We start from the raw sequence: 26,995 nt of genomic DNA, 5'->3' as shown, positions 1-26,995 counted from the left end.
TTTCAATGACCCATGTCTTTGGAGGACGATTTTCAAAGATCTTTCAAGGATTTCAAGGACCCATGGGAACCCTGATGAGAAGAACTGCAAATTGAGATTAAGACTGAGTCTTTGGCACCCTTGTCTTGTAGTACCAGAATGTAATCGCACAGTCAGGGCGGAGCTAGACCAGCTCCACCCACAGCAGTCAGCTGATTGGGCGACAGAAAAATGACGGGAGTAAATATCCCGTGGACATCCTGCATTGTTGTCTCGCGTTTGAAGCCGTCCTTCGTTGTCGTTGCACCAGTGCGGTCATAAACCCCGCCTACCGCGCAAAGACACTGTTCTCAGCCTGATCCAGGACTTTACCAGTCCAAACTGAACCGTACCATGATGGAAACACAGCATCACTGTGTTCACGTGGTCACACGTGTGCTCAAACCCCCACCGGGTGCTTGTTTTTGGTCTCACTCAGGACGGACGTCGATGGCAGCAGTGCCGTTGGACGGTGCGGTGCTTTGTAAAGTGAAGGGCTGAGGAATCATCCCTCTGCCTCCACGATGGCACAATGAGAGAATGAATTACTGTAATGTGTTTCTCATTAGAGCTCTTACTCTCCCTGCTGTTGTCAGACATCCAGAGCAGACAGTTACACCGCGCCGTATCGCCAATTAAAGCCGAGGAAAGGAGGACAGAGAGAGAGGGAGGGAGAGAGAGAGAGAAGCAAATGAAGCATCGACTGTATCTATGCACGTGAGACAGAAAAGTTGCCCTTTTTTTTCTGTGAAGTGATAAACACTCTGAGTGTTGATCGCGATCCTGCAGCCGGAGGAGAATCAACCTGTGAACTGTGGTTTGATCCATCACTGCGAGATGAACTGACACACAGCAGATAATAATACAGCTTCAGCAGAGAGACGGAGAGAGGGAGAGAGAGAGGGGAAGAGAGAGAGAGGGAGAGAGAGAGAGAGAGAGAGAGATAGCCTTGTGACCCGGGTGCAACTCATAAACTGCAGTGCGCCATCAGCTGTATTCATGGAGTACTGTGTGAATGTGTGTGTTTGTGCTGCTATTCTTCTCAGGACTCTGCATAAACTTCCATTCATTTAAACAGACTCCACAAAGCCTCATCACTAACCATAACCATAACCAGTTGATGGACAAACCCTCAAATCTTAACTACAACCAACTTAACTAGTTTGGTTTTAGTTCTGCCTCATTAGGACCAGGTTTTGGGCTCCATGAGGACTACAGGTCCTGACAATCTCAGTGTTTATGACAAAAAACATACAAGAACCTGCATGTGTGTGTGTGTGTGTGTGTGTGTGTGTTTCAGGTATTCCTCATGTTGTAGGGACACACATCTGTTTACGCAGTCACATTGTTGGGGCTTGTCTTCCTTATTGGGACAAAAATCAAGTCCCCCTTAATGTTTTAAGATGGTTAGGATTAGGATCAGGATTAGGCCAGTAGTAGTTATGGTTAAGGTTAAAGTAAGTGTCCATGAAAAAGTCAACGCAAGGTCCTCTGAAGTCATGTGGAACCAGACTGTGTGTGTGTGTGTGTGTGTTCTTGTATTTAAACACTGACCTTGTCAGGACCAGTAGTCCTCGTGGAGACCGAAACCTGGTCCTACTGAGGCAGAACCTCATTTCCGAGGACTGAGATTTGAATTGTGGTTGTAGGTTAAAGTTTGGGTTAGTCGTTAACTGGTTATGGTTAAGGTTAGTTACCTGTGTGTGTGCGCGTGTGTGTGTGTGTGTGAGAGACAGAGATAAGGCTTCCGTGCAAACACCACGGACACCCAAATTCTCTGTGTAACATCTGCGGTGCATTATTTATAAATGACCTGTGTCTTTACACAGAAATGGAACGCAGCCATGCACGCTCTGCACAGAGAGGCTGCGCGCACACACACACACACACACTTATATGTCACATTACGCGCATTAATTCAACCACTGACAAACAAATAAGAAGCAGATACAATGTTGTTATTGTTGTTGTTGTTGTTGACTCACCTCCTCTGAACATGTTGCAGGATGAACGGTTCCTCCTCCTCCTCTGTCCTCTGACAATCATCGAGAGTCTTATATTCCAGAAAGTCCAAGTCGCGCGCTCCCCTCGTGAAGTTGATCCGCAGCTCAGCTGAATGTCACTTATTGTCACTCCTCGTGGATTCTTTCTCCCCGTGGAGTTTCACTGCGAACACAAGGCAATAATAATCTCCTCCTCAGGCAGCAGCAGTCATCATAATAACAATCATCGTCCTAAGAAGAAGAAGAAGAAGAATAAATTCCAGGAAACAGCGGTTACTCCACACGCGCACAGGTCCCGTGCTCAGCCTCGGTCTGTGTCTGCTGCAAACACACAGACGCACAGAGAGGCTGCAAAAACATCACATGTGAGGGGTGGGGGGGGGAGAAAAGTCGACGCTGAAGCGCAGATATTTTAAATCCAAGTCTCCACAATCTCAGACTCTCCGCTCTCCTGCGTCCACGTCGCAATCTCACCCGCTCCCAATCTCTAATTAACACAAGTTATTCCGCCTCTGATGTGGGATTATGACGGCAGACTCCTCATCAAATCCTCCTGAATGTACACTTTGATGACGCCTGCTCCTCTCTCTCTATCTCTCTTTCTCTCTTTCTTTCTTTCTTTCTCTCCACTCGTGACTGTGGAATCCTCTGCTTTTCCACCCGTGGACGTGGATCAAAGGAGAGAGAAAGTGTGTTTCACGGGTTCAGATGCTTCACCGGGCAGAGCCTGGTCCTGCTCCATCCTTCATCCTCATCCTCTGCCTCTGCTGCTGCCTCTGTCTGCGCCTGCAGTCTCTCTCTCTCTCTCTCTCTCTCTCTCTCTCTCTCCCTCTCTCACACACACTCTCTCTCTACCTTTCTCTCTCTCTCTCACACACACACCGGTTTGTGCAGCTATTCTTCTCAGGTCTCTGCACTGACTTCTATTCAACAGACTAAATAAAGCCTTATCTTTATAACCTTAACCTTAACTAATCCAAAGTTTAACCAATAACCCCAGTTTATTAAATCTTAGTCCTAAACTTAACCAGTTTATTTTAGAACAAAATAGGGGTTCTGCTTCATTAGAACCAGGTTTTGGTCTCCATTGGTCCTGATAAAGTCAGCGTTTATGACAAAAAAAATGTCCTAAAGAGATAGCACGTGTGTGTTATCCATTCATTTAAACCGACTAAATGAATGTCTTGTCACGAACCTTAACCAAAACCAGTTAATTACTAACCACAATTCAAATCTTAACTTAAACCAGTTCCTGATTAGAACTGACTCATTAGAACCAGGTTTTGGTGTTAAGGGGTCTTGAATTGTGTCCCCATAAGGAAGACAAATCCCCATACACATTATGGGGATTTGTCTTCCTGCCTGAACAGATTTATGTCCCCACAACATGAGGAATACCTGGAACACACACACAGTCTGACTTCACAGGACATTCATTAACTTTAACCTTAACTTAACCATACGACGCGTCTAATAATCTACATTATCAGGACTTTTTCATCATCATGTGACTGTGTAAACAGAATAAGGTCCCCACAACATGAGAAATACCTGAAACACACACACACACACACACACACACACACACACACACCCCTTCAATTTCATATCAGGTGACTCTACATTATTATATTCATAATAAATAAAATGAAATCTGATTAATATGATTATGTTTCATAGTGTCGTCACTATTTTTCTTATTATTAGCAATAAATGTAATTTTATCCTCATATCACATGATATAAAGACAAAATATATAATGAATATAAATATTATACTTCAGTATTATACTCAACTGTGACTGGACAGTGGCTTTTATTATTGATATACATATATGTTCTTTTTATTTGATTGTTAATTTGGTTTAATTCATTTGGCTCTTATACATTATATATAACTAAACAACACACTTTAGACATACTTTACTAAGCACTGTGAAACTGCATCATTTATTTTTATTTAGTTTCATTTAATTTAGTTTTTATTATTTAATTTTTTGTTTTATCTTATTTTATTTACTGTATATATTTTTTGTCTTTCATAATTATTTTATTTTATTTTATTTTATTTTATTTTATTTTATTTTATTTTATTTTATTTTATTTTATTTTATTTTATTTTATTTTATTTTATTTTATTTTATTTTATTTTATTTTATTTTATTTTATTTTATTTTATTTTATTTTATTTTATTCCTGCTCCACATCGTTACCTCGGTGATCGACTTCTCTCCGCTGCGCTCGTCACTCGATTGCTTCGCCCTTTCCTGTTCCTCACGTGTTGTTGTTGTGAAGAAGAAAAGATGGCGGCTCCTGTCAGTGAAGTCTTGTCCGTGGTCGCTGTTAAAAAACCTTCAGGTAAAAAAACACCGAGAGAAACTGAAATGTTTGAATTATTCCGGAGGAAACATGTGACGTTTGTGTTTAAATTCACGTAATTAACGAGCTAAAGTTGACCCGTTTACGCGGTTTTATTCAAACAGTAGACGGTGACTGTGTGTGTTTGTCGTTCACTGTGAAGATTTACCACAATAATTACAATTAAATTGACCCAAACATGAGTTTATTTCAAACATTAATGTGTTTAAAACCGTGGATTCTGGAGCCTCGTCTTTAATTTCACAGTGTTTTCGCGGTGACTCAACAATGTTCGACACATTCATGTGTTTCTGTGGCAAAAAAAGAAAAATCGTCCGTTAAATGTTTGTTTAAAGCTGAAAAGCCTAAAGAAGTGTGAGGAAATACACATGAAGTCCTCACGGTCAGGAAGCAGCACACGTTTTAAAAATGCTGCTTGAACCTGGACCTGAGAGCAGCAGCTGCTGTGCTGAGCTCCATCAGAATGTCCCTCAGTGTTGCTCCCATTTCAGCTGATATTTCAAACTGCCCAGCAGCTCGTCCAAAATTAATTTTAGAAGATGCTACAAGGACACATTTGTCCAATTCCCATCCTCTCCTGCCTCATTACTCGTGGCCTATCACTGCAGAGCTTTGGGACACATTTGGAGACTTTGGCTGAAGGAAAATAACTTTACTGAGCAGTATCACTCCTCCTCCTTCTCCTCAGAGCTATTACCAAACTTCAGAACATCTCTGAAGTTTTTATTTAGCATCATTTGGTGCAGTGTTGCCTCTAAAGACAGGTCCTGATACATCATTTCAGAAATAACTGATACATGATGTCAAAAGGGTCAACATTTGAATATTTCTCTCTCTTTTTAATACGTTGTTGCACATGTTGAATGCAGGGCTGCAACTCAGGATTATTTTCATAATCTGACAATTATTTTTCTCCATTAATTGATGAAATGTCAGAAAATGTTGAAAAAATATTGATCAGTGTTTCCCAAACCTCAAAAATGACAATGCTTTATTGTAGATTTTAGTTAAATGGAGCAAAGAAACCAGGAAATATTCGCGTTTAAAATCTGAAAACTGGTCTTTATTCTAATAATCTATTAGTGACTGCAGCTGTAATTTAATACAGCTGTAAGGTGCTGGAAAAGCATGAAAACTGACCTTGAAAGTGCTTGAATTGACATTTGAAAAACCTGCATGAACCTCATGAAAACAGATTTTATTTAATTTTTTAAAGTATATTTTTTGGGCTTTTTGCCTTTAATCGACAGTACAGTGGAGAGAGAGACAGGAAATGGGGAGGCAGAGAGGGGGAACGACATGCAGGAAAGGGCTGCCCGATGCGGGATTCAAACGGGGGCCGCCTGCAGTGAGGATTGTAGTCTCAACGTGGGGTCGCAGCTCTACAAATTGAGCTAAACGCCGCCCCAAAAACAGATTTTAAAAGATGAAAATGAGCTCGTCCAACTGATCTGAAGCTTTTATTGTGGAATAAAAAACAAGGATTTTGAGTGAACATCAAATGGCTGAGTTCCATTTAGCTTCCTCAGTATCAGGGTGACTCACTGTCACTGTCCCACTCAGAAATGTTGCTTTTCCTGCTGCGTTAACCTTTAAATAAGAGTGAAAACACCTGTATCTGTAGGCTGTAAATATCTGAATCTTCACTGCACCTGTGATCGTCTCCTTTCAGGACCACGAGGACCTCGGCGGGTAGCCAATCAGATTCCTGATGAAATCCTGCAAGACTCCGAGTTACAGGAGGCAATCAAAGTGCTGCCGGCGAATTACAACTTTGAGATTCACAAGACGGTTTGGAGAGTGAGACAAGCCAAAGCTAAGAGAGGTGAGCTCTTCTTATTTTTAATAAAAACACAGACTACAGATTATGTCAGGGGGAAGATGACAGAATTCAAGGTAAACTTGAAAAATGTTTCCCAAACCTGGAAATAATGATGTTCTCAAATGTCTTTTTTTTTTTTTACAAACACAAAATGATTCAGCTTGAATGATTTCTTTGTTTTATGGAGCAAAGAAACCAGAAAATCTTCACATTTAAGAAGCTGAAAAATCACACAAAACTGGTTTTACTATAAAAAACGCAATGAAAAAAACAATGATTAAGTTATCGATTAATCGTAGCAGCCCTATATATATGTATGTGTGTGTATGTGTGTGTATATATATATATATATATATATATTTATATATATACATACAAATATACAGTTTAAGGTACTTAAAGTACCTTAAAGTCACTTTTTTATAAAAATTACGAAGTTTATGACATAAACTGTACTTAAATATCACGTAAGTAATTTTCTGATATAAAATCTACTTAAGTTTTAGAAGTTAAAAAGTAAAAAGTGAGGAGTTAGGATTGAGTCATGGTGGCTCGGTGGTAGGGCCAGTTGTCTTTCAACTGTGGAAGGTTGTGGGTTCAGTTCCTGACTCTGCTCGTCTACATGTGTCCTTGAGCAAAGACTTACTTAAGCCCATGGTGTAGCGTGTGAATGAGTAAAAACTGTAGTGTAGTAGTGTAGTGTAGTGTAAGAATAGAAAAGCTCTATATAAATACATACCATAAAACCAGCTCGTCTCTATGGAGAGAGACTTTGTTGTATTGTGATACAGATATATTGTTATTAAATTATTGCCCGGTCATTTCCTGCCTGGGGGGGGGGTATGCAGATGTCATAGTGAGAGGGTTGACTCATTCTTCGGATGTTCCTGCGGTGACTGTGTGGTTTTACTGCAGCCTGCTGGCTTTCACTGTTTGTTGTGACATTTATTTACTTATTTATTTATTTATTTTGTTCCCGAGCTCCACTCTCTCTCTCTCTCTCCCTCTGTGAGAGTATAACACACCTTATTCCTTATTACCCATGTCTCCCTCTGTTTCCCTTTGTGTCCATCTGTGCCTTTGTCAGCCTTTGAACTCCCGTTGAGTCTCATCGACTGTGCTTTTTATTTATTTTTTTAAATACACGCAGAGGAATTTCATTTTACACACACACACATGACACCCGCGGCCTCTTTCCGCTGAGTTTATAAATAGTAACAAAAGCTGTGTTGTATTTGCCTAATTTTCACATTTGAATCTAATTGTGTTGTTTTGATATTATCTGCGTCGTCGCGTGTCGGCTCTTTACAAGATCAGCTCGGCGGCTCAGACTCTCAAACTGCTATCGGCAAATCTGTCTGGATTAGTGTTGCACATTTGGTTTCGGGAAAAAGTCAAGTGAGCAAAAATTTAATTAGGTGATAATAACTAGCTGGCTTCAGTCTGTTGTGCTGCTCATAGAGAAGCAATAACAGTGAGTGAGTGACATGTCTGCGACTGGATTTCTGGTTTCAGGGCGAGTTGAAGGTTCTTCAGGTGAGCCGTACAAAAAAAGTATGATTTCATCTGTGATATATGAACGACGACCTTTAAAGAAGGTTTCTTTAAAGAGAAACTCTGGAAGTGTAGAACTGCCACGGGGGAGAAACAAATATCTGAGCTGTTTCTCGTTATAACTAGATGCTTTTCTTGTTTCTTTAACCCCGGGTTTTACCTGAAAGTCGGCTTTATTTGATTGATCGTTATGGGATGTCCACCTGAGGCAGACATGAGTTGAAGACCCTGTCCACACGGAAACAAAAACGTAAACAAATTTTTTCTTTGTAGTTTTTAAGAAAGTTGTCAGGAAATGTCTTCATCCACACGAAACCCACCAGTCTGTTGGTGGGTGTATGAATAGGCCCACTATTTGGCAGTTGGTCTGTTGGTGGATATATAGAATAATTCATTATTTTGCAGTCAGTCTTTTGGTGGATACATAGAATAGCTCTTTATTTCGCAGTCAGTCTTTTGGTGGATACATAGAATAGCTCTTTATTTCGCAGTTGGTCTGATGCTGGACTTAATGAACGACTCACTATTTGGCAGTCAATCTCTTGGTGGATGTGTGGAACAGTTTATTATTTAGCATTCAGATCCTTGGTGGATTTATGGAACAGCTCACTATTTGGAAGTCAGTTTGTTGGTAAATGTTTAGAACGGCACATTATTTGGCAGCCAGTTCGTTGATGGATATACTGTAGGTGTAGAGATGTAACGATATGAAAATTTCATATCACGGTTATCGTGACCAAAATTATCACGGTTATCAATATTATCACGGTATTGTTAGATGTGTTCAAAATGTTCCAAAAGTACTGAACACACACACACTGAAATCTTTTAACCAAGTTTTATTTAAAAAAAGATATTTTATATTATATGATTATTATTATTATTATTATTATTATCATTATTATTATTATTATTATTATTATTATTATTCATAATTATCATCTGACTGACTGACACACACACACACACAGGTCCTCACTCTGTGTCGGATAATAATTAAGTAGCAGCGGTCGTACACAGCATAAAAATAAAATAAAAAAACACAGAAACAAACACATTTTGGTCTGCTACGGTATCTGTCGTCTGCACACTACTCGCTTTCGCGAGACAAACCATGACGTTTCCCACTATTCCGAAATCCCGTTTTTGTTGACTTACCCGCTGAAAAGTTGTGTGTGGTGGTCACGGAGATGGCTCATCATATTGGAAGTGGCTTCGCGCCGCGAAGTTCGCGGAGATTTTTTTTTTGCATTTTCTGCACAAGGATTGATTGTCTTCAATTATTTTACTCTCAACATCCTTTAAAAATACAAAATATGCCCAGACTTCTGATCTTACGGGGGGGTAATCTCTGGAGCGCAGGTGGCTTCAGCCGTGTTGTCGCTGGACAGACAGTGCAAACTGCGCATGCGCGCCCGCTTGAGCGAGTGCCGTTCAGGTGCTGCTGCTTCTCCAGGAAATGAGCAGTATCACTGTGAGTTTTTCGGTAATCAGTTGCGGTTTTAACGATAATTAAAATTTGAAACGGTATGATAACCGTCGGGAATTTTACCGCGGTTTATCGTCATACCGGTAATCGTTACATCCCTATGTAGGTGACAGCTCATTATTGTGCACGCACTCAGTCTCTTGGTGGATATAGAGAACAGAGAACAGTGCAAATAAAGAACAGTTTTATTTGGCAATCAATCTCTTGGTGGATATACGGAACGGTTCACTATTTAGCAATCAGATTCTTGTTGGATGTCTAGAACAGCTCACTAATTGGCAGTCATCCGTTGGTGGTAATGTAGAATAGTTCATTATTTGGCAGTCTATTGGTGATATGTTAGTTTCTCACTATTTAGCAGTTGGTCTGTTGGTGGATTTATAGAACAGCTCAGTATTTGGCAGTCAGTTTCATAGCGGATGTTGAGGACAGCGTATTATTCAGCAGTCAGTGTGTTGGTCAATACATAGAACAGCTCACTATTTGGCAGTCAGTCTGTTGATGGATGTTTAGAATGAATGAAAAATAACATGAGAAAAAAGTGATTATAATGATCTTATCTTCACTGTTCTGCCTCAGTTTGAAACACTGGACCTTTAAGATTATTAAATCTCTGTTCTGCAAACATGTGTGCGTGTCCAGGCTGTAGATACCACTGACTGTGATCCGCTTGAACTTTCCACTGGCATCCAGCTATTTTTCCACTATTGTCATGTTTTCAGTTGCAATGGAACACAGTGTTCAGACAGAGGAGAAAAGGCCATCTTAGACTGCTGCTAAACTGAGAGTTCTTTTGTATTCTGAACTGAAATAAACCAGCATTTCTGTCATTTTTGGCTGACACAAAAAGACCATTTAGAGGAAAATAACATTAATGAATTGAAGAAAATAGTCCTCAGCCATGGTTGTTTTGTCAGTCTAGACATGAGCACTTGTGCTGAAGGTGGTTGGGCCATCTGTGATTTAGTTGGATGTGCAGTTCACATCGGCACTGAGCAATCATCAATGCAGAGTTAACTCTCCAAGATTCTGTGATTGTAACTTCTGTATCATTACTGCTTTTCCTCTAAGGAAAGTCATGTAAGCACGGAGGGAAAAAAACTAACTAAAAGGAAAAGAATTGAATGCTCATCGTGTTTCATATTGTTTTGAGGCTGTCATAGCGAACAGCTCATTATTTGGCAGTCAGTCTGTTAGTGGATATAGAGAACAGCTCATGATTTGGCAGTCAGTCTGTTGGTGGATATAGAGAACAGCTCATTATGTGGCAGTCAGTCTGTTGGTGGATATAGAGAACAGCTCATTATTTGGCAGTTAGTCTTTTTGGTGATGTTGAGAACTGCTCATTATTTTGCAAGAAGTCTCTTGGTGAATGTCTAGAATAGCTCACTATTTGGCAGTCAGTTTCTTGGTGGATGTGCGGAACAGCTAATTTAGTGACAGTCAGTTTCTTGGTGGAAACAGAATGGGTCACTGTTTGGCAGTCAGTCCATTTGGTTATGTTTACAACACAGCTCATTATTGTACAGGCAGTCTGTTGGTGGCTATAGAGAACAGCTCATTATTTGGCACCCAGCCTGTTGGTGGATGAATAGAACAGCTCAGTATTTGGCAGCAGGTTTGTTGGTAGATGTCTAGAACAGCTCACTATTTGGCAGGCAGTCTGTTGGTGGATGTGTGTGTAACTGTTCGCTACTTGGCATTCAGTCTCTTCATGGAAGAATATAGTATCTCATTAAATTGCAGCCCTCATAAAGACTACGACACAAATGTTACAAAAACATTTCACTATCGTTAAAACCAAACTGTTACTCAGGATTAGAGTGAGAATATTGGCTCTGTGGTTGTAACTACTGTGTCATTACAGCTTTTCCTCTCAGAAAAGTCACTACAGTGTGGAGGGGGGGAAAAAATGAAGAAACTTAAAGGAAATCATTTAATGCTCCATGTGTTTGTATTGTTTTAAGGCTGAAGGAAACAAGCAAACTGTCAACTCTGCAAAGCTAGTGATTGTGTGTCGTTTAGTTGTGAGGAGACCTTGGCAAAGGGAATGACTCCCCGGGTGTTTCACAATCCCCCGAGCGAGACACTTTCATGGATTCAAGGTCCGCCAAGACTCAAGGCCATGATGCTTTGTGTTTCTTTGACTTCATCTTTTATGCTTTTTCTAATTTTTCACATTTTTTTCCCCCCTCAAGTATGATTCCGTTTGATTCTTTCAATGCTGGAAATAATTGTTGTGTAACACACTGAAGGCTACAAATGGATATTATATCTATATATGGTGACATGATACAAGATGTTTTGAAAGGTTTGAGAGTGACAATAGACTGTAAATACACTGTAAAATAAAATATAATCTACTGTTTATGATCTGTATTACATGATTGTAAATTATACTTATTTATTACCTTTCATTTCAGATAATGCCTGCTTTATTTCTTGTGTTACAAACAACAACACTGACTATAAATATGGTCAAATTCTGCTGTAACACAAATAATTAGGCTTGAAAGGAGAGGAGTGTAATTTAGTGACCTTTATTTTGAATCACTATATTGAATAAATATTATGTTTATCAATGCAACAGCCTTTAAAACCAGGAAAAGCCATCACAGATACTTTATTAACATATGACAATATTAAAAAAAAATCTAAGACCAGAACTGTCAGCATCTACAGATATAATATCCATATATTCATTGATAAAATGCTAAGTACACCACACTCCTCTGTTAAATATTGACATTTTACACATTTGCTTTGCTAAATGTTGGAGATTATGGATTATAAGTAGATTTTGGAATTATAAATAGATTTTGGAAATTTAAGCAGATTTCGGAATTATAAGTAGATTTTCGGATTTATAAGTAGATTTTTGGAAATTTAAGTAGATTTTGGAATTATAAGTAGATTTTGGAAATTTAACTAGATTTTGGAATTATAAGTACGTTTTGGAAATTTAAGTACATTTTGGAACTTAAAGTACATTTTTGAACTTAAGGTAGGATTTTTAAGTCCTTTTAACGTTGATCTATAGTTGGACATTGTTGCCTTTGACGTCGCGCTCATGACTCTTCAATGACGACACTCTCTGACCAATCAGTGACCTTCATTACATTACATGTCATTTAGCAGACGCTTTTATCCAAAGCGACTTACAATAAGTGCATTTAAACATTTGGGTACAAATAAGAGCTAGAAGTAAGTAAGAGCTTCAAGTAAGCCAAACTATGAAGTGCTAGTCATAAGTGCGATGTATACATTTTTTTTTTTTTTCCGTCGTCGCTGTCGTCAAGGTAGAGTCTGAAGAAATGTGTTTTTAGTCGGCGGTGGAAGATGTGGAGGCTTTCCGCTGTCCGGATGTTGATGGGGAGCTCGTTCCACCATTTGGGAGCTAGGACAGTGAACAGTCTCGAGTTCTGCGAATGCCTCTGCGATCCTCTCAGTGAGGGGGGAGCAAGCCGGTTTGCCGATGCAGAGCGGAGTGGGCGGGCTGGGGTGTAGGTTTCAGTCTGTTGACGTCATATTTATCGGCTCAGCTGAACCTTGTCAGAGCAGGAACTTAAAAAACACCTGGTTCTATCACAGAAAAAAACAAGTACAGTCAAGCTGTGCTGGAAGTGTATAATGGAAAAGTGACGTCTGCGCCATAAGATTTAGCTGCTGAACATAGAAAGTCATTTGTCTTCTTTGTTTGGTTCCAGCTGACTGACATGATTTAAACGTACGTCACATCTCATCCTGTATCTATGTATATGTATGTTATCATATACATTCACACACATTTTTAATCAGCTAAGGAAACTCTCCGTCTACGGCCTGACTCTCGTGTTCCAAACTCTAACCTGGCTCTTGAATATTCAGAGTAATCCCTGGGCTTGAGCAGTCAGTCTGCCGTTCACTGATAAATTGCCTGTGCCTGCAGTTCCTTGGTTTACATCCTGTTTTCGATCGTTAACATAATCCCACCTGTTGCTCTCTTGTTTACTCGTACAGCTGTTGTATGACAGCGTCATTAACGTGACGCGTGGAACGTTTTGTTTTTGCAAATTGACATATGGCCATGTGTCGGCGATCAGTGTTTCTCCTGAAGTCACACAACGCCAGAAAATGCTGCCAGAAAAAAAAATTCTGATTTCATCCACATGGGTTTGGAAAGTCTTGGAAACAAGCAAAAAAAATGGAATCTGAATCATTTCAAATCTGATTCAAGCAACATTTGCAGGTGAATTGAAATGTGATTGAAATCAGATTGGCTTCTGAACTCTCGTGGCTGCTCAAATTAGAATTCATATTATCTCTTTCATCACTCTGAACCACGACAACGACAATTGTTTTGACAAACACTGGATTTTCTGGATCAAACAGTTAACAGATTAATGATGTTTAAAATGTGCATTAGTCGCAGCTCTAAAACTATTATTAAATGAATTATCAACTATTTTGATATTTGATTAATTGTTTGTAACAGTTTCTGTGATTTTTAAGTTGTGGGAAAAACCAATTGCCAATCAATATTTAACAACATCTTCTGAGATTTTATGGATTTGAAAAATGTGTTGCAAATGAAGTGAAATTATGGGAGTTACTGGGAATTAACTGGAAATTTTCAAAATTGACCTCTGGGAAGTTAAATGTAGTTGGTGAATAATATGTTAATAAATGGGATGTTGTGAGACCAGAATTACAGGTCATACACAAAATACACATTTTAATGGAAACACCAGCAAGTTCTTTTAGATTTCTAAAATCAAAATTTTAGAAATATCGCCTTAATTTTGCAAAAAACTTTAATGGAAACACAATTACAGTCTAAGAGGAGATGACCTTAAGATGGCTCTTAAAGGGACACAGCAGCTGTTTATCCACAGGTGCAGCGTCTATTGCTTCTGTCTGAACCAGGTTGTAGGGTCTTCTCGTTTTTGTGCTGGATTCAAATGTTCCAGTCTCACGTGCAGTGTCTGACGCGGGCGGACGAAGCTCTTTGCTGCTGTCAGTCGTGACCGAGGTTTACTCGGAAACCTTTCTCTGTTAATAAACTTGCCCTTTTCCACGTAATTACCTGTCTCTCACTGTCCGCATGAGCGCCCGGTGATCCCGTAACCTTTCATCAGTAAGTAGTGTTCTGGCTCCTCCCTTCTCTCCCTCCTCTCCATTTCCTCTGTAAAAAACCTCCCGGCCTTTTGTCTGTCCCACCTGTGATTGTTGCCGTAGGTGACGCAGTTTCAGAAGACGATGAAGTTATTGAAGAAGAAGAGGTGTGATGCAGTTTGAGTTGTGATTATCGTCAAATTGAGAGTTTAAACTGAAATACTCATCAACTATGGGATTGGTAGATTTGTTTTTCCTTCTTCTGATACTGGTGCAAAACCAGTTTTTCCTCGAAATGAATCGCATTTTTTGAGGACCTGAATATACCCCAAAACTCTTGGATTTTCGTGAGCGCATCAATCCTTGTGAAACTTTACGTGTGAAAAGTTGTTTCGTGAAAAAACGTGGACAATTCGAAGTGGGAGGGGCTAAAAACTGACGCAGAAAGCTTCTATTAGCTCATCTGCTGTTGGCGTTTACCGTACATGAACCAGACTTGGTACACACGTTCATTAGGTTAGGATGGTCAAAAAAGTCAACGATGACCTATGTTCTAAACCCAACAGGAAGACGACCAACTTGGATTGAACGCCAATTCGGAGGCAATTTCTCACCAAACTTGTCCGAGTTAAGAATGTCTTTCTTCGTTTATAAAGGCAAATATTAAATTAAAATAAAAGTGCAAAATAGCCAACATTTACAAACAAACAAAACCCTCATGGATTTACGGTTCCAAAATAGTGTGAATTTTCAAAACTTTCCATGGGAATTAACAGGAATTAATGGGAATAAAGTTGATATTTTTCAAAATTGGAGGTTGGGAACTTAAATCATATATTGTAGCATATTTACCTCAACATTCTTGTTTTTGGTTTTAAGCATTGGTTAATTGAGTTCTACTCACAAATGTAAACCACAAATGTTTTTGTTTGATTGTATGGCTTAAGCAATTTCCCCAAATGTTCATATATATTTTTTTAAATGATAATTAATTCCCCATAAATTCCTATAATCCCATGTAAAGTGTCCTATTTGGAATATTTCCAAAATTCCCCAACTCATGTTCCTGGAAATTTTTACCAGGAATTTAACTGGATTACAATCATTGTAGAGTATGCATGTGTGTATATATGTTTATGTATGTATGTATGTATGTACGTATGTACTGTATATATATACATGTGTATATATATATGTATATGTATATATATGTAATAAAGTAGTATTGTTGTATGTTTGCATTGGAAAAAACACAAAACATCAGTCGTCCATTTCAAAAGTAACATTATTTTGTTCCATGTGGGAATTGACATTCAAATCAGTCATTCATTCATTCATTCATTGTTTACTGAGCCAGTGCACAATTAAATCTTATTGTATCTGCAGAGCTAATTTGCATCTATTGTCCCTGAGTTGGAAGACAAGACAACTCAATGTATAAATACATGCAGTAAATATAACTTAACATAAATTCAGACAATAAAGAGAATGCAATAAAAAGCAGTAAGAACTAAAAAAAAAACATGAATAAATTAACTAAGTTTATAACAAAATAACAAAAGTAATGTTGACCTACTTTTAACCAGAAAAGATTTAAATGTAGAAACAGTTGTTAATTCTCTGAAGTGAGGAGGAATGGTTACAAAAGAGGGATAAAACATCTCTTCATGTTTATTCTTTCATTTATGGAGAGAATTGTGTGTCTTTATTTTGTCAATCAAACACAAAACAAACCTCTTTTTGATGATTTCAGAAAAATGTTTGTTTTTAGGTCTGTTCTGTTTGATTGCATCATAAAAGACACAAAATTCTCCCCATATTTTTAAGTGAACATTTTTATTTTTTATCACAGACTGTTGGTTATAAATCATGAGGTCCTTGAATGAGCGGAGAGATGCAGACTCCCCTGGAGGCTATTCAAAGCACTGCATTATTAAGATTGTCTCTTTTCATGATTATCTTAATACAGAAAATCCGATTATCAACATTAACTTGGGTAACGTGGTGAGTTAAAACATGAATTAACAGTTAGTAAATGCTTATTACAGCACATGCTACTGATAATTTACTTTATTATAGCATAGTAATTTAAGAGTGTTGGTCCAGAAGAGAAGAAACAGCAGCTCCACATATAATGAGTTTGTAATGTAATCAATAAGAATAATGTCACTATAGATCCACAGCTAACAGCAGCATCATGAACATTTGTATATTGATGAAAATGTGTCATGTACTCATTTTACATCATTGTTTCTGTAGAGAAAAGGTCAAAGGTGCAGTGTGTAACATTTAGCTTTATTTATGAAGAGAAATTGCATATAGTATCCATATATATGTTCCTTTCAGTGTGTAATGGCTTTAAAAATTCAAATTGTGTGCTTTTTGTTGCCTTAAAAAAAACTTTCTTCACTAAATGTTGTGTTTTTGTGAAGTCGACCGCCTGGTGCTGCCTGTTCTGTAGCAGCATGAGCTCATTATGAAGAGGAAGCTTATTACCCAAACTAAGAATGGCTCTGCCCACATGAACTGATACAGACATAAAGAACAACAATGCAACTTCATCTAGCTGACCACAGCATCTTGACACATTTGTAACGATGACATTTTCTCTGGTAGATGAAGGCCACCGATGTTTCCAGACACTTTTCGGAACATTCTGTTTGTCGGACTCTGCCGTCCCACCAGTAGATGTCACTAATTCTTAAAGACGTTTAAGCCGTGTTTCCATCAGAGTACGGGTGTGGGCTGTTCCCAATGGCTGTTTCCCATGCCAGTGAGATATGTATCGTGACGTTGTACCGGTGCGGCGACAATGAACAGTGACATGGAACGTGGTTATGGTTGTTTGTCTCAACAAGATGTCAAACTCTGTATGAGAATAGACTAAGCAATCGAACACCAGTCGCCAGGGAGTGACGCTTTTCTGTCACCTAATCAGCTGACTGTTGTGGGTCTAGCTCCACCTGTACCATTCCCCCTCAAGGGAATGGTACCAAAGAATGGATCGTTTGGGGCTAGTTATTCTGGTACTATTCCTAATGGAAACGCAAAAAAAGATGTACTGGACCAAAACGAACCATTCAAGTCTTGGTGAATCTGCTAAAGTTTTTTTTTTTTGTTAACATTTTGGCATTTTATCCTCATGGAAATAATGTTTTGGGAACATTGAAACACCACTTTTTGGAATCCCACGTGTCCTTCCTCAATATCCCCTTCTTTGGTTTTGGTGTAGCGCCACATACAGGCTGGGCATATGAACTGCAGAGTTTTCAAACTTTTTTTAAATTCAGTGAAAATTCTGAAAATAAAATTATAACATTCAGTATAATTAATCAAACCCAGATATTGTAAGTAGCCATAAGGTAAAGTTCCTAAAGAAACATGGACTTAAGTAAATTGATTAGGTTTTAAACCTAAAGAAAAAAATCCCCTCACATTTTCATTTGAGGTAATTTATTTCAAACCCCCTGTTTGTATTCATACTGAGCTCACACCTCTTTACACTGAGACATCCACAGAAAATGTGATTTAAATTCTTTTTCCTCATCATACCTCCATATGTATTTTCTTTTTTCTTTTTTTAAACTGTTGTAGAATCTTTAATGCATTGCTGATTGCTGCTATTATATCAGCAGCAAACCCAGCAGAATGTGTAGCCGCACATTACATCCACACTCGTATTTTGCATGATTTTCTTGGAAAATGAGGGCACACAAAGGAGAGAGGAGCCTTTCACAGGGAGCAGGCAGGTTTAGTTGAGGTGACAGGGAATCGGTGCTTCCAGGCTCCTCTGCCTGGCTGATTAAAAAACGTGCCTGTCTCTCGATGCAGAATGAGCCTGAAACGAGGCACAATCCACTTAGTCCTCCTCCACTCTACTTTTTATATATATATTTATATGTTTAAAAATAGAAAACATTTTGTTCTGGATATGCCTGCAGTCCAAACCACTCTCCCAAAACCAGACATTTAAAAACACAATTGGCTCTGTTTGGGTTTGAAAACTCTGGATATGCATTAAATTCAAGTTGTATTCCGAAGTTGGAATTTCAGAGTTAGAGCAACCTCACCAAACTCGACATAGGATTCTAAGATGGCTACCATTAGCGTCAATAGCAAAACATACTCTACTGCTACTTTTCCTGTTAATTTGACTTTTTTCTGGTTTGTTTCACAGTAAATTAAATGGTACTTTCCAGTTGTAGTTGGAATTTCGGAGGCTATTAGTATTATCACTAGTGGTAGTATTATTGTCATTATCAGTATATCAGATATCAGTATACATTTGTTGTATATTTGACATTGTAGTACTATAAACACGTCATAATAAGATTCAGAAATGTCCTGTCTAAATCTATAACTTGATACAACTGTTATATTTCTGCTCCTGGTCTCTCTCCTCTGTCCCATTTTTCCTTTCACCACAACCTGTCTAGGCAGATACTGCACATCTTTGAGTCTGGTTCTGTGAGAGATTTCTTCTTCTGTTACAAGAGAGTTTTTCTCTCTCCACTGATGCCTTGTGCTTGTTCATTGTGTGAACTGTTGGGTTTTCTCTTCTCTCTATAATATTGTCAAGGTTTTTTGCCTTACTGTGTACAGTGTCTTGAGATGTATGTTGTGATTTGGCGCTATACAAATTGTATTGAATTGAATTAAATAAGTCGTACACATAATGGGGTTACATTTTTCCCATGACGATGCTGTTTGTGTTCACATAAAATAGTAAAGTATTATATAGTAAAATAGTATTAATATAGTTACATTTAAAATAGTATTGTACTGGTCGGATGGGGTTCGGGCGGACAATTCATGCTAGTCTGTCGGGCTGCGTCGGGTTCAGCCTTAAAGACCTGTGGGCCTGGTCGGGTCATCATTTTCAGGCCCGTTGAACTCTATCCAGTATCTACCGTTGCCAATGAATACATTCATTTTAGACCATTTATGAACTATGAAGCTGTTAACGACACATTTGTGCTGAGTCATTTCAGAGACATAATTCTCCAACTGTTTCACAAATATTTTTCTCCCAAAAAACTAAAATAAACAGCCCACAACATTATCTATTTATATTTTTACAGTCTGTGCATAGTGGAGCATGCGATATATTGGATTTTTGGATTGTACATTTTCATCTGTACGATATCCGATCCAGTGATTTTGACCTTTATTGGACCGATACCAATATGAACCCTACTTTTGAGACACCAAGTATACATTTTTTTTAGCATATATTTTTCGTTACTTATGTTAAAACTAAGCATTGAACTTCTGCGGATTAGCATAAAAAAAAAACTTTGTTTCAGTCCACTAATGGTGCCAAGTGCTCACTCTCTCATGAGCTTTTGTGCGAGTATATCACAATATAATTTAGCAAATACTCGTATTATGGTGTCTCTGGTGACACGCGCCCCCCAAAGTCAAGCCCAAGATTCCCTTGCATCCATGTTTTTTCCCCATCTTCTTAACTGGAACGCAGGTAACTCGTAGGATAACGTCACCTAATTCCAACTGCCAACTTCAATGGAATGCACCATTATGCCCAGTCTACGTGTTGGAAGGTTTAGTAAAAAAAAAAACATGGTTTTTAAGTTAATTGTTGTCTATAAGTCTATAAAAAGTGAGGAAAATGTTTTAAAAACATCGAAAAAGGGGCAAAAACATCTTCTGTGTCATGAAATAAAGGCAAGGAAATGTTTAGTCTTATTTTGAAATTCTCCACAGAGGTTGCCAGTGTGATGTAGCAGAGCAGTGTGTCCCAGAGTTTCTCTGCTGGGTTTTGTGGGGCTACTGTTAAAGAAAACCCCAGCATCAGCAGACCCCTGTGTTCTCGCTGCCTGGCAAGATATTAAAAGATCTGAGCTGTAAGAAGGTGTTACATTATGAGGAGCCTTTTTATGTGAATAAAAGAAGCTTGAAATCAATTCTAAAAGAAATGGGAAGCCAATGCGAGTGAAGCCATAACAGCTACATCAGTTTGTTCATTATTTAACTCCCGCTTTGAGAGATAAATCCTGGAGAAAGTGGTGTTTTTATGTGTTTCAGTCGCTGAGAGTTCTAAACTGTGACTCACAGAGCGAGTGGAAAGCATACTGAGGGAGTTTAATGGCTGTGTATATGCCTGAGCTGTAGAGATAGACCTGTGGTGATTGGTTTGGACTAAATTTCCAACAAACCTGTCACTGGCTAAAATAAACCAACAGTACTGCAGTGGCAGATGGGAAATTGCCCCTGAACTGTCACTATTTCCTGTCAGTGTGAAGTACTGTGAACCAGTTGCAGTTGCTATGTATAGTTCTGCTGTCCAAACTGTATTAAATGACATGTTGCATCATTCCAACACGAGTATGTTTTCATCTCATTTTTCCTCTCTCTCTCTCTCTCTCCGTCTCGTCTCCACAGTGGCTCTGCAGCTTCCAGAGGGCCTGCAAATGTTCGCCTGTGTCATCGCTGACATCATTGAGAGGTGAGGTTCACACAGAGAGCACCGAGCTCCGGACGCCGAGCTGCGTCACTCACTCCTGTTCAAAGCTTCTGAAACAATGAGCAGCACCAGCGCTGGGTTCAAGCTCTAAGTTTTCCCTTTAAATCAACAGAGATGGAGCAAAATATCACAGCACCTGACACACTGAATATATCTGATCCTCACACTGCCCCCTGGTGCTTCTCATGTGTATGGACGTTAGTCACTTTGAGACGTCTACAAGTTTCTGATGAACTTTCCCACATTCTACTCCAGAGAACGCTTACACGTCACAATAAAAGCACTTAATGCTCTGATGCTACAAACGCGTCTATAGCTCTAGTTATCGCTTTAGGGCCAGTTTGAATTTTGAGGTTGGTGTTTTTGCTCCAAGTGAGGACAGAAGAGTTGTCTGTGTTCACGGAGTCGTTGTCGTAGTTACACCTACGTCCTGATCATGCAAGCCGAGCCGAGTCGTTCTTCGGCGACGCGAAGGCTGTTGACAACTCGCGGGGAACGCGAAATATTTCCACACCCGTGATTTCAGAGAAGTTCGAGTTCAGTCGATGCGAAATCGCAATACAGCTTACCGCAATTCAAATCACAGGTGACGCAATATTTGTTCAAGCTGAAATGTGTGTTATTATTACACATCTTATTCTACAGACTGAAGAGAACATGTTCGTTTCTCACAGAGCTGCACAAATATTACACATTAATCCTTTTAAATATGTTTTTTCTGAATGAAAATGAGAATATATTTCGCGATTCATGTCGCAATCGCATTTCCTTTCAAAATAATTGTTCAGCCTTAGTTGGCAGCAGCTTTGTGTTAGTGGGAGGAGCTAACGTGTTGTCTTGCTACCCTCTGGCACGTCTGCAGGATATCACACTGGGGGCGTGGTTAAATCCTTGATTCCACCTTTTGATTTTGAAGATTTACAATCGAGATCGTGCCTCTCTTTATAGCACTGTGTCGTCCTCAGGATCTTTGGAGATCTGGTCAAATGTCCTCCTGTCCTTGACTGTTTCGACTCACAACCGACTCACAGCCTTCTAACCACCATCATGATGTTTAATGAAAACAGTCAAAATGGCTCTTGGGTGACACAACCAAAACAGTTTGTGAGCTAAAAATGAGAATTTTAATTGTTCCGTTGACGCGAGCGCAGCCTCCATTTCAATTCAGCACGTTCCCTTTAATCTCAAAAGACGAATCATGTTCATTCTGTGACTTAATAAAAGTACATTTATCAAATAATGTACCTTTATCTTCCATGGCCACTTGATATTCTTTAGGCGAGCAAAGGTTTTGTGTTAATTCCTCGTCAGGGGATTCAACAGAAAACGAGACTCAATTAGGCTGAATTTAAGAGAGAGGAGATATCACAACTTCCACTGTTCACAGTTTGAGAGGGGAAGAGATATTATTCATGTTAATTACATCTTGTTTCAGTCGGCTTATGCCCTGCTGCACACCAGCACTCCATCACGCAGACACCAGCAGGAAAATCCTGCAGCAGGAATTGCTGCAAGATTAAAGACTTAATAGTTTGTCTTTTATAGTTCTCTGTGCTTTAGCCTCCACTTTGCAAGGTAAAATTTGTGCTCGGTAAACAGAGACCGTCGTTTTCACACTCTTCTTCCCTGGTCGTCGTCTCCCTGTTGTGGCCTCCTCTCACCTCCTCTTGATCCTCGTTTTCCCGGGAGAGTTTTTCTCCCATTAAAGGTGAGCAGTCGATGCTAAACACGTTACAAGTCAACAGGAGGAGTGGAGTGATGTGAGCTGCCACGAACCCTTCAAACACCCCGCTTATTTGTTCGTCATGGAGGGGATTTAGGGCTGGGCGATATGAACCAAAACTGATATCACGATATTTTTTGTTCAAATGCGATATAATAACGATATTTTATAACGGGTTTGCTCGCTAGCTCTCCGGTTGGCCACTCAGCTGACAGCTGAAACAGCTGATAGCTGAAACCTGGCGTCGGAGTGTACAACAGAAACTCGGAGACCAGAGCCTCGATGTCGGACACGGTAAACAACGAGCCGCTGATGTGTTTTAAGTCCACTTAGAGCCAAAATCTGCGGCTAACAGATGCGCCTCTCAAAACTAACGACAATAGCTCAACTTTTATTTTGTATTAACGAGTAACGAAGATGGTAAAGAAAAATGTATCGGAGTAAAAGTACACATTTTATTTAGGAAAATAACGGCGTCGTTATTCTTTTTCTTAGCCACCAACTGCTTGCTCTCCACCTGCACCGTGTCCGCCACGTTTTCGTTCAAATGCCTGTTGTGATGCGTAGCGTGGGTGGGAGAGCACTACGTAGTATGTACATGTAAAGGGCGTGATTGAAGCGGTCGGGCTTTATTAAATAGTGTTCGCAAGGCAACATAAAAATAATATATAATATATCGGTATAGTGATATTGTCTCAACTACATATCTCTTTCAAAAATATACCGGTATAAGTCTTACTCTTACCAGTATATATCGCCCAGCCTTTAAGGAGATTCAGATCACAGTTGGACTCTATTTGTGGGAAGTGACATCTGATTTATTTACAGTGGTCCCACGGGTCCTTGAAATCCTTGAAAGTTTGTGAATTTGAAAAATGTCTTTCAAGGCACTTGAAAGCTTTTGTAAATCGTTCCTAAATAGACTTTGGGTCATTGAAAGTGCTTGAATTTTGTAGCTAAATAGCTAAATGTCTCCCTTGTTTGTTTATGACCCCACCTACTGTTCATGATGTATGTAGACGAGGCCTAAAGCAGACAAGAAGGGGAGTCATCATTACTAGCGGTGTTGTGGACACTGTCTCCGCCGTCAACGTGAGATTCTGTGCAGAACAATGAGCGAGTAAAGTTGATCAAGAGAGAGCCTGCGTCGTCGGTGACAGGATTTAGCATGCGGACTTCTCCTTACTGTAACTCTGTAACGTGACCAGGGTGTGACTCTATATCTCACCTCTATGTCAGCCGAGATTGGCACAGCATCCCGCGTGACGCTCATGGATAGATAGAGGAATAAAGTGGTAGAAGATGGATGGATGGATGGATACCGGAAAGCAGAGAAATAGAGCTTTGCATCCATATACTTGTCATTACGGTAGAACCTCAGGACTTCTGCATAACGAGCGAGAGCTTCTCAGCACTGTGATTCTTAAACGTTTGAATAAATAACTTGGAGCAGAAGAACTCACTCATTGAACATTTTTGTGACAATTCTACAGCCATAAAATCTAAATCCAGGCGGCCTGAATATTGCTTTTTCTTTCCTTTTTAAAAACAAAATACAAATGACAAATATCCAGAAGTTTTCTTTTATTTTGCTGTTATTTTCCTTTGCTGGATTTGAACAAAATTTCCCTCTCAGGGTTAAAGTGAAACAAAATACAAGCCTCAAAACAACAAGCTTCTAAACACGATGGCAGTCGTTAAATCTAACTTCAGCGAGCTTTCTACTGGCTTCAAACAATGTCCCAACGTCCAGGGATCTTATAATTAATAATAAATAACCTGAGGGGAGCATCAGCAGTCAAAGATAAAACAGAGTTTTCATTAAAAACAAATCCTCCTAAACTACAAATGCAAATCAATTGATAAAATTGATTTATGGCCCAGTCCTGGAGAGTTCATGTCTTTATTTCATACAACTTTTGTCGCTGGTTTTGTTGTCTGCTTTCAAACATGGTGACAGTTCTTTCTTTATCCTTTATTTGCTTCATTTTGTTGCGTCTGATGTGAATATTCAGTGTGTGTTGACTCTTTCCTCAGTCTGCTGTTTTTATTCCATGTTTTTGTTCATCATTACTTCCACTCTCTCACTCTCTCACTATGTCACTTTGATTGTTATCATCAGAAAGATGACAGAGAGATGTTTGGATGATGGAGTCTGGAGTCTTATCTTTGCTGCTGTTATCTCTCTGAGAGTTACAGCTCTGTGTGTGTGTCAGGTCACACGCGTGCAGTCCATATTTAAATGTTTGAATAGCTGCTGTCCATCACAGAGTCTGCAAAACCCCTTCTCGCCTCCTCTAATAAGAGCAATTAGTGGAAGCAGCTTTTTCTCCCTTCTTTATTTCCTCATCTGTCTGTGTTTTTTTTCTTTTATATAACCTCTTTAAACCATCCTTTTCGACTCTTAATTCAACAGAAGTAAAGTTGCTTTTTTGGATGAGAGATAAAAACTGAAGCAAGTCCAGTTTAGAGTTGGGGAATCGATTTTTTAATTTCTTTTAATTATGCACAGATTTGTTAAACCATCGCTTCTGCTCTGATAACCACCATCAATTATGAGTAGCTGACTTCAGATGCTTTAAAATGATTGCAAATGTTTGTGAATGCTTGTAAATTACAAGTAGGAATCAAATAATATGTTGTTGTGTAAATGTTTTTTAATCGTCAAAATTGCTGATTTTAAACACATTTTTGTTATCTATTGTTTTGGCCTGGTTCCTAATGTGTTTTTTGCAGTTACAGCCTTTATGACTGCTTTCCTGTCAATTCAATTCAATCTATTTATATCGTGCCAAATCACAACATACATAATCTCAAGGCTGTGTACATACAATACAGTAGTGAGGCAAAAACCTTTACAATATTAAATAGAGAGAAGAGAAACAACAACAGTTCACACAATGAGCAAACACAAGGCATCAGAGGGAGAGAAAAAACTCCCTTTTAACAGAAGAAGAAATCTCTGACAGAACCAGACTCAAAGATGTGCAGCAGGTTGTGGTGAAAGGAAAAATGATCAGTCAGTCACCACAAGTTTTGGATAAACAGCAAAACATGTTCTTTCATTTTTCTTCTGCAATTCAGCACACAAGAATACAATTTTTCAGCTTGTTTTTATTTTTTTGGATTTTTCCTGGTTAAATTTGCATTTATTGACCAACATAGTCTCTATTCTGTAATCTTGCTGTAGATGCATTGAAGGCAGATAAGGAAGGAACCATGTGGCCACTAAATCTAAATGTCTTGTTTTTCCTGGTGGTTGAACGTGGAAGTTCACAAACCATTTATTTAACGCAATAATGGCAACTGAAAATGCACGACTAATTACTTTTTTGATAATTAAAATTATCAAATGGATTTATTATTGATCGGTTGCACAGAAATATTTCTAAATTGGTGGCTGAATGATGGGATGTTGTCTCTGCAAAACATTCTGACCTCTGAATAAAACAAAATAATAATATAAAATAAATTTCAGTTAAATTCTGAATGAAGATTCTGTTTAACCCTTTAGAACAGCACGTATCGCAGTTTTCATCAACGTAATTACGCAGCGGTTTGTGCTGTCGGAAAAATTCCAACGGTTTCTGAAAGCTGAGAATTCACAGTCATTTCACTCGTGGATGAAGTTTTCAGGAAGCCGGCAAATCAGCATCTTTGTCAGCAGAGAGGACAGATTAGGAAAAACACCTGTACATAGTTTCTATTTTTTGGCCTGTTTTTCCAACAAATATTATTTAAATATGTTTAAATTTCATGTACAACTACAGTGTTTTGCCAAACATTTTATTTTTCTTCATTTTAAATTGTTAAAACAGTATTTTAACGTTCAAAAAATTGTAACTGCCAGATATTGAGAGTTATTCTGGAAAAAAAAGCACCTACTCATGTCCAAAAAAATCCAGACCGTAATTTTGAGGCTTAGGTGTTAAAGGATTAACAGTTTATTCACCAGTTGAGTCCACGTTTTCCATTTAATCTGGACAAACCACGTCCCAGCTACAGGATCCTTACTCTGAGACCTGTCAACAGATTTATCTCCCAAACAGGAAAAGAAATGACTGATAATTCAGGTATCACATGTAAAACTTTCCGAGTGATAAAGTAGCGAGATAAAGAGTGGGAAATGTGTAAACCAGAATTTGCTGCACATTATTTTCTGCAGGGTTCAGAACCAGAATACCTAATTAGTCCCCGAGGGAAATTGGTTGGGTTTTGATTGCACCATCAATAATCAAAATATCACACAGGTAATGGAAAAATAAGACCAAACAACTTTAAAAACAATATAAAAAATATTAGTGTAATAAATATGATCCTTTTCACTCCTTTTTTAAAACATTCTGTGAACAATAGCGTCAGTGAGGAGATATTTTGATCGGCTCGTTTGCAGCGACTAGGAGGTTTTTAACCATGAAAACAAGTTAATA

At 38.8% G+C, this 26,995-nt stretch overlaps 2 protein-coding genes across 4 annotated transcripts in view; one reads left to right on the top strand and one right to left on the bottom strand.

Annotated features, from left to right (window-relative positions):
* The window catches only part of rtn4rl1b (reticulon 4 receptor-like 1b), a 176,674-nt gene extending 173,892 nt beyond the window's left edge, over window positions 1-2,782 (bottom strand). Inside the window, exon 1 of the mRNA XM_058634942.1 lies at window positions 2,004-2,782. The gene's annotated coding sequence lies outside the window, so the exon portion shown is untranslated. The remainder of the gene's footprint in view (window positions 1-2,003) is intronic.
* A 1,506-nt stretch (window positions 2,783-4,288) lies between these two features.
* Window positions 4,289-26,995, top strand: part of dph1 (diphthamide biosynthesis 1) — a 207,464-nt gene continuing 184,757 nt past the window's right edge. For all 3 annotated transcript variants that reach the window (XM_058633730.1, XM_058633731.1, XM_058633732.1), the window contains exons 1-3: window positions 4,289-4,378; window positions 6,072-6,224; window positions 20,761-20,824. In XM_058633730.1, the coding sequence (XP_058489713.1) occupies window positions 4,324-4,378; window positions 6,072-6,224; window positions 20,761-20,824 (272 nt within the window). In that variant the 5' untranslated portion in view covers window positions 4,289-4,323. The remainder of the gene's footprint in view (window positions 4,379-6,071; window positions 6,225-20,760; window positions 20,825-26,995) is intronic.

Source organism: Solea solea, chromosome 7 (assembly GCF_958295425.1).
Source record: "Solea solea chromosome 7, fSolSol10.1, whole genome shotgun sequence".
Taxonomy (NCBI): domain Eukaryota; kingdom Metazoa; phylum Chordata; class Actinopteri; order Pleuronectiformes; family Soleidae; genus Solea; species Solea solea.
Note: the sequence above shows the minus strand (reverse complement) of the source record. Positions and strands in the feature narration are given on the sequence as shown.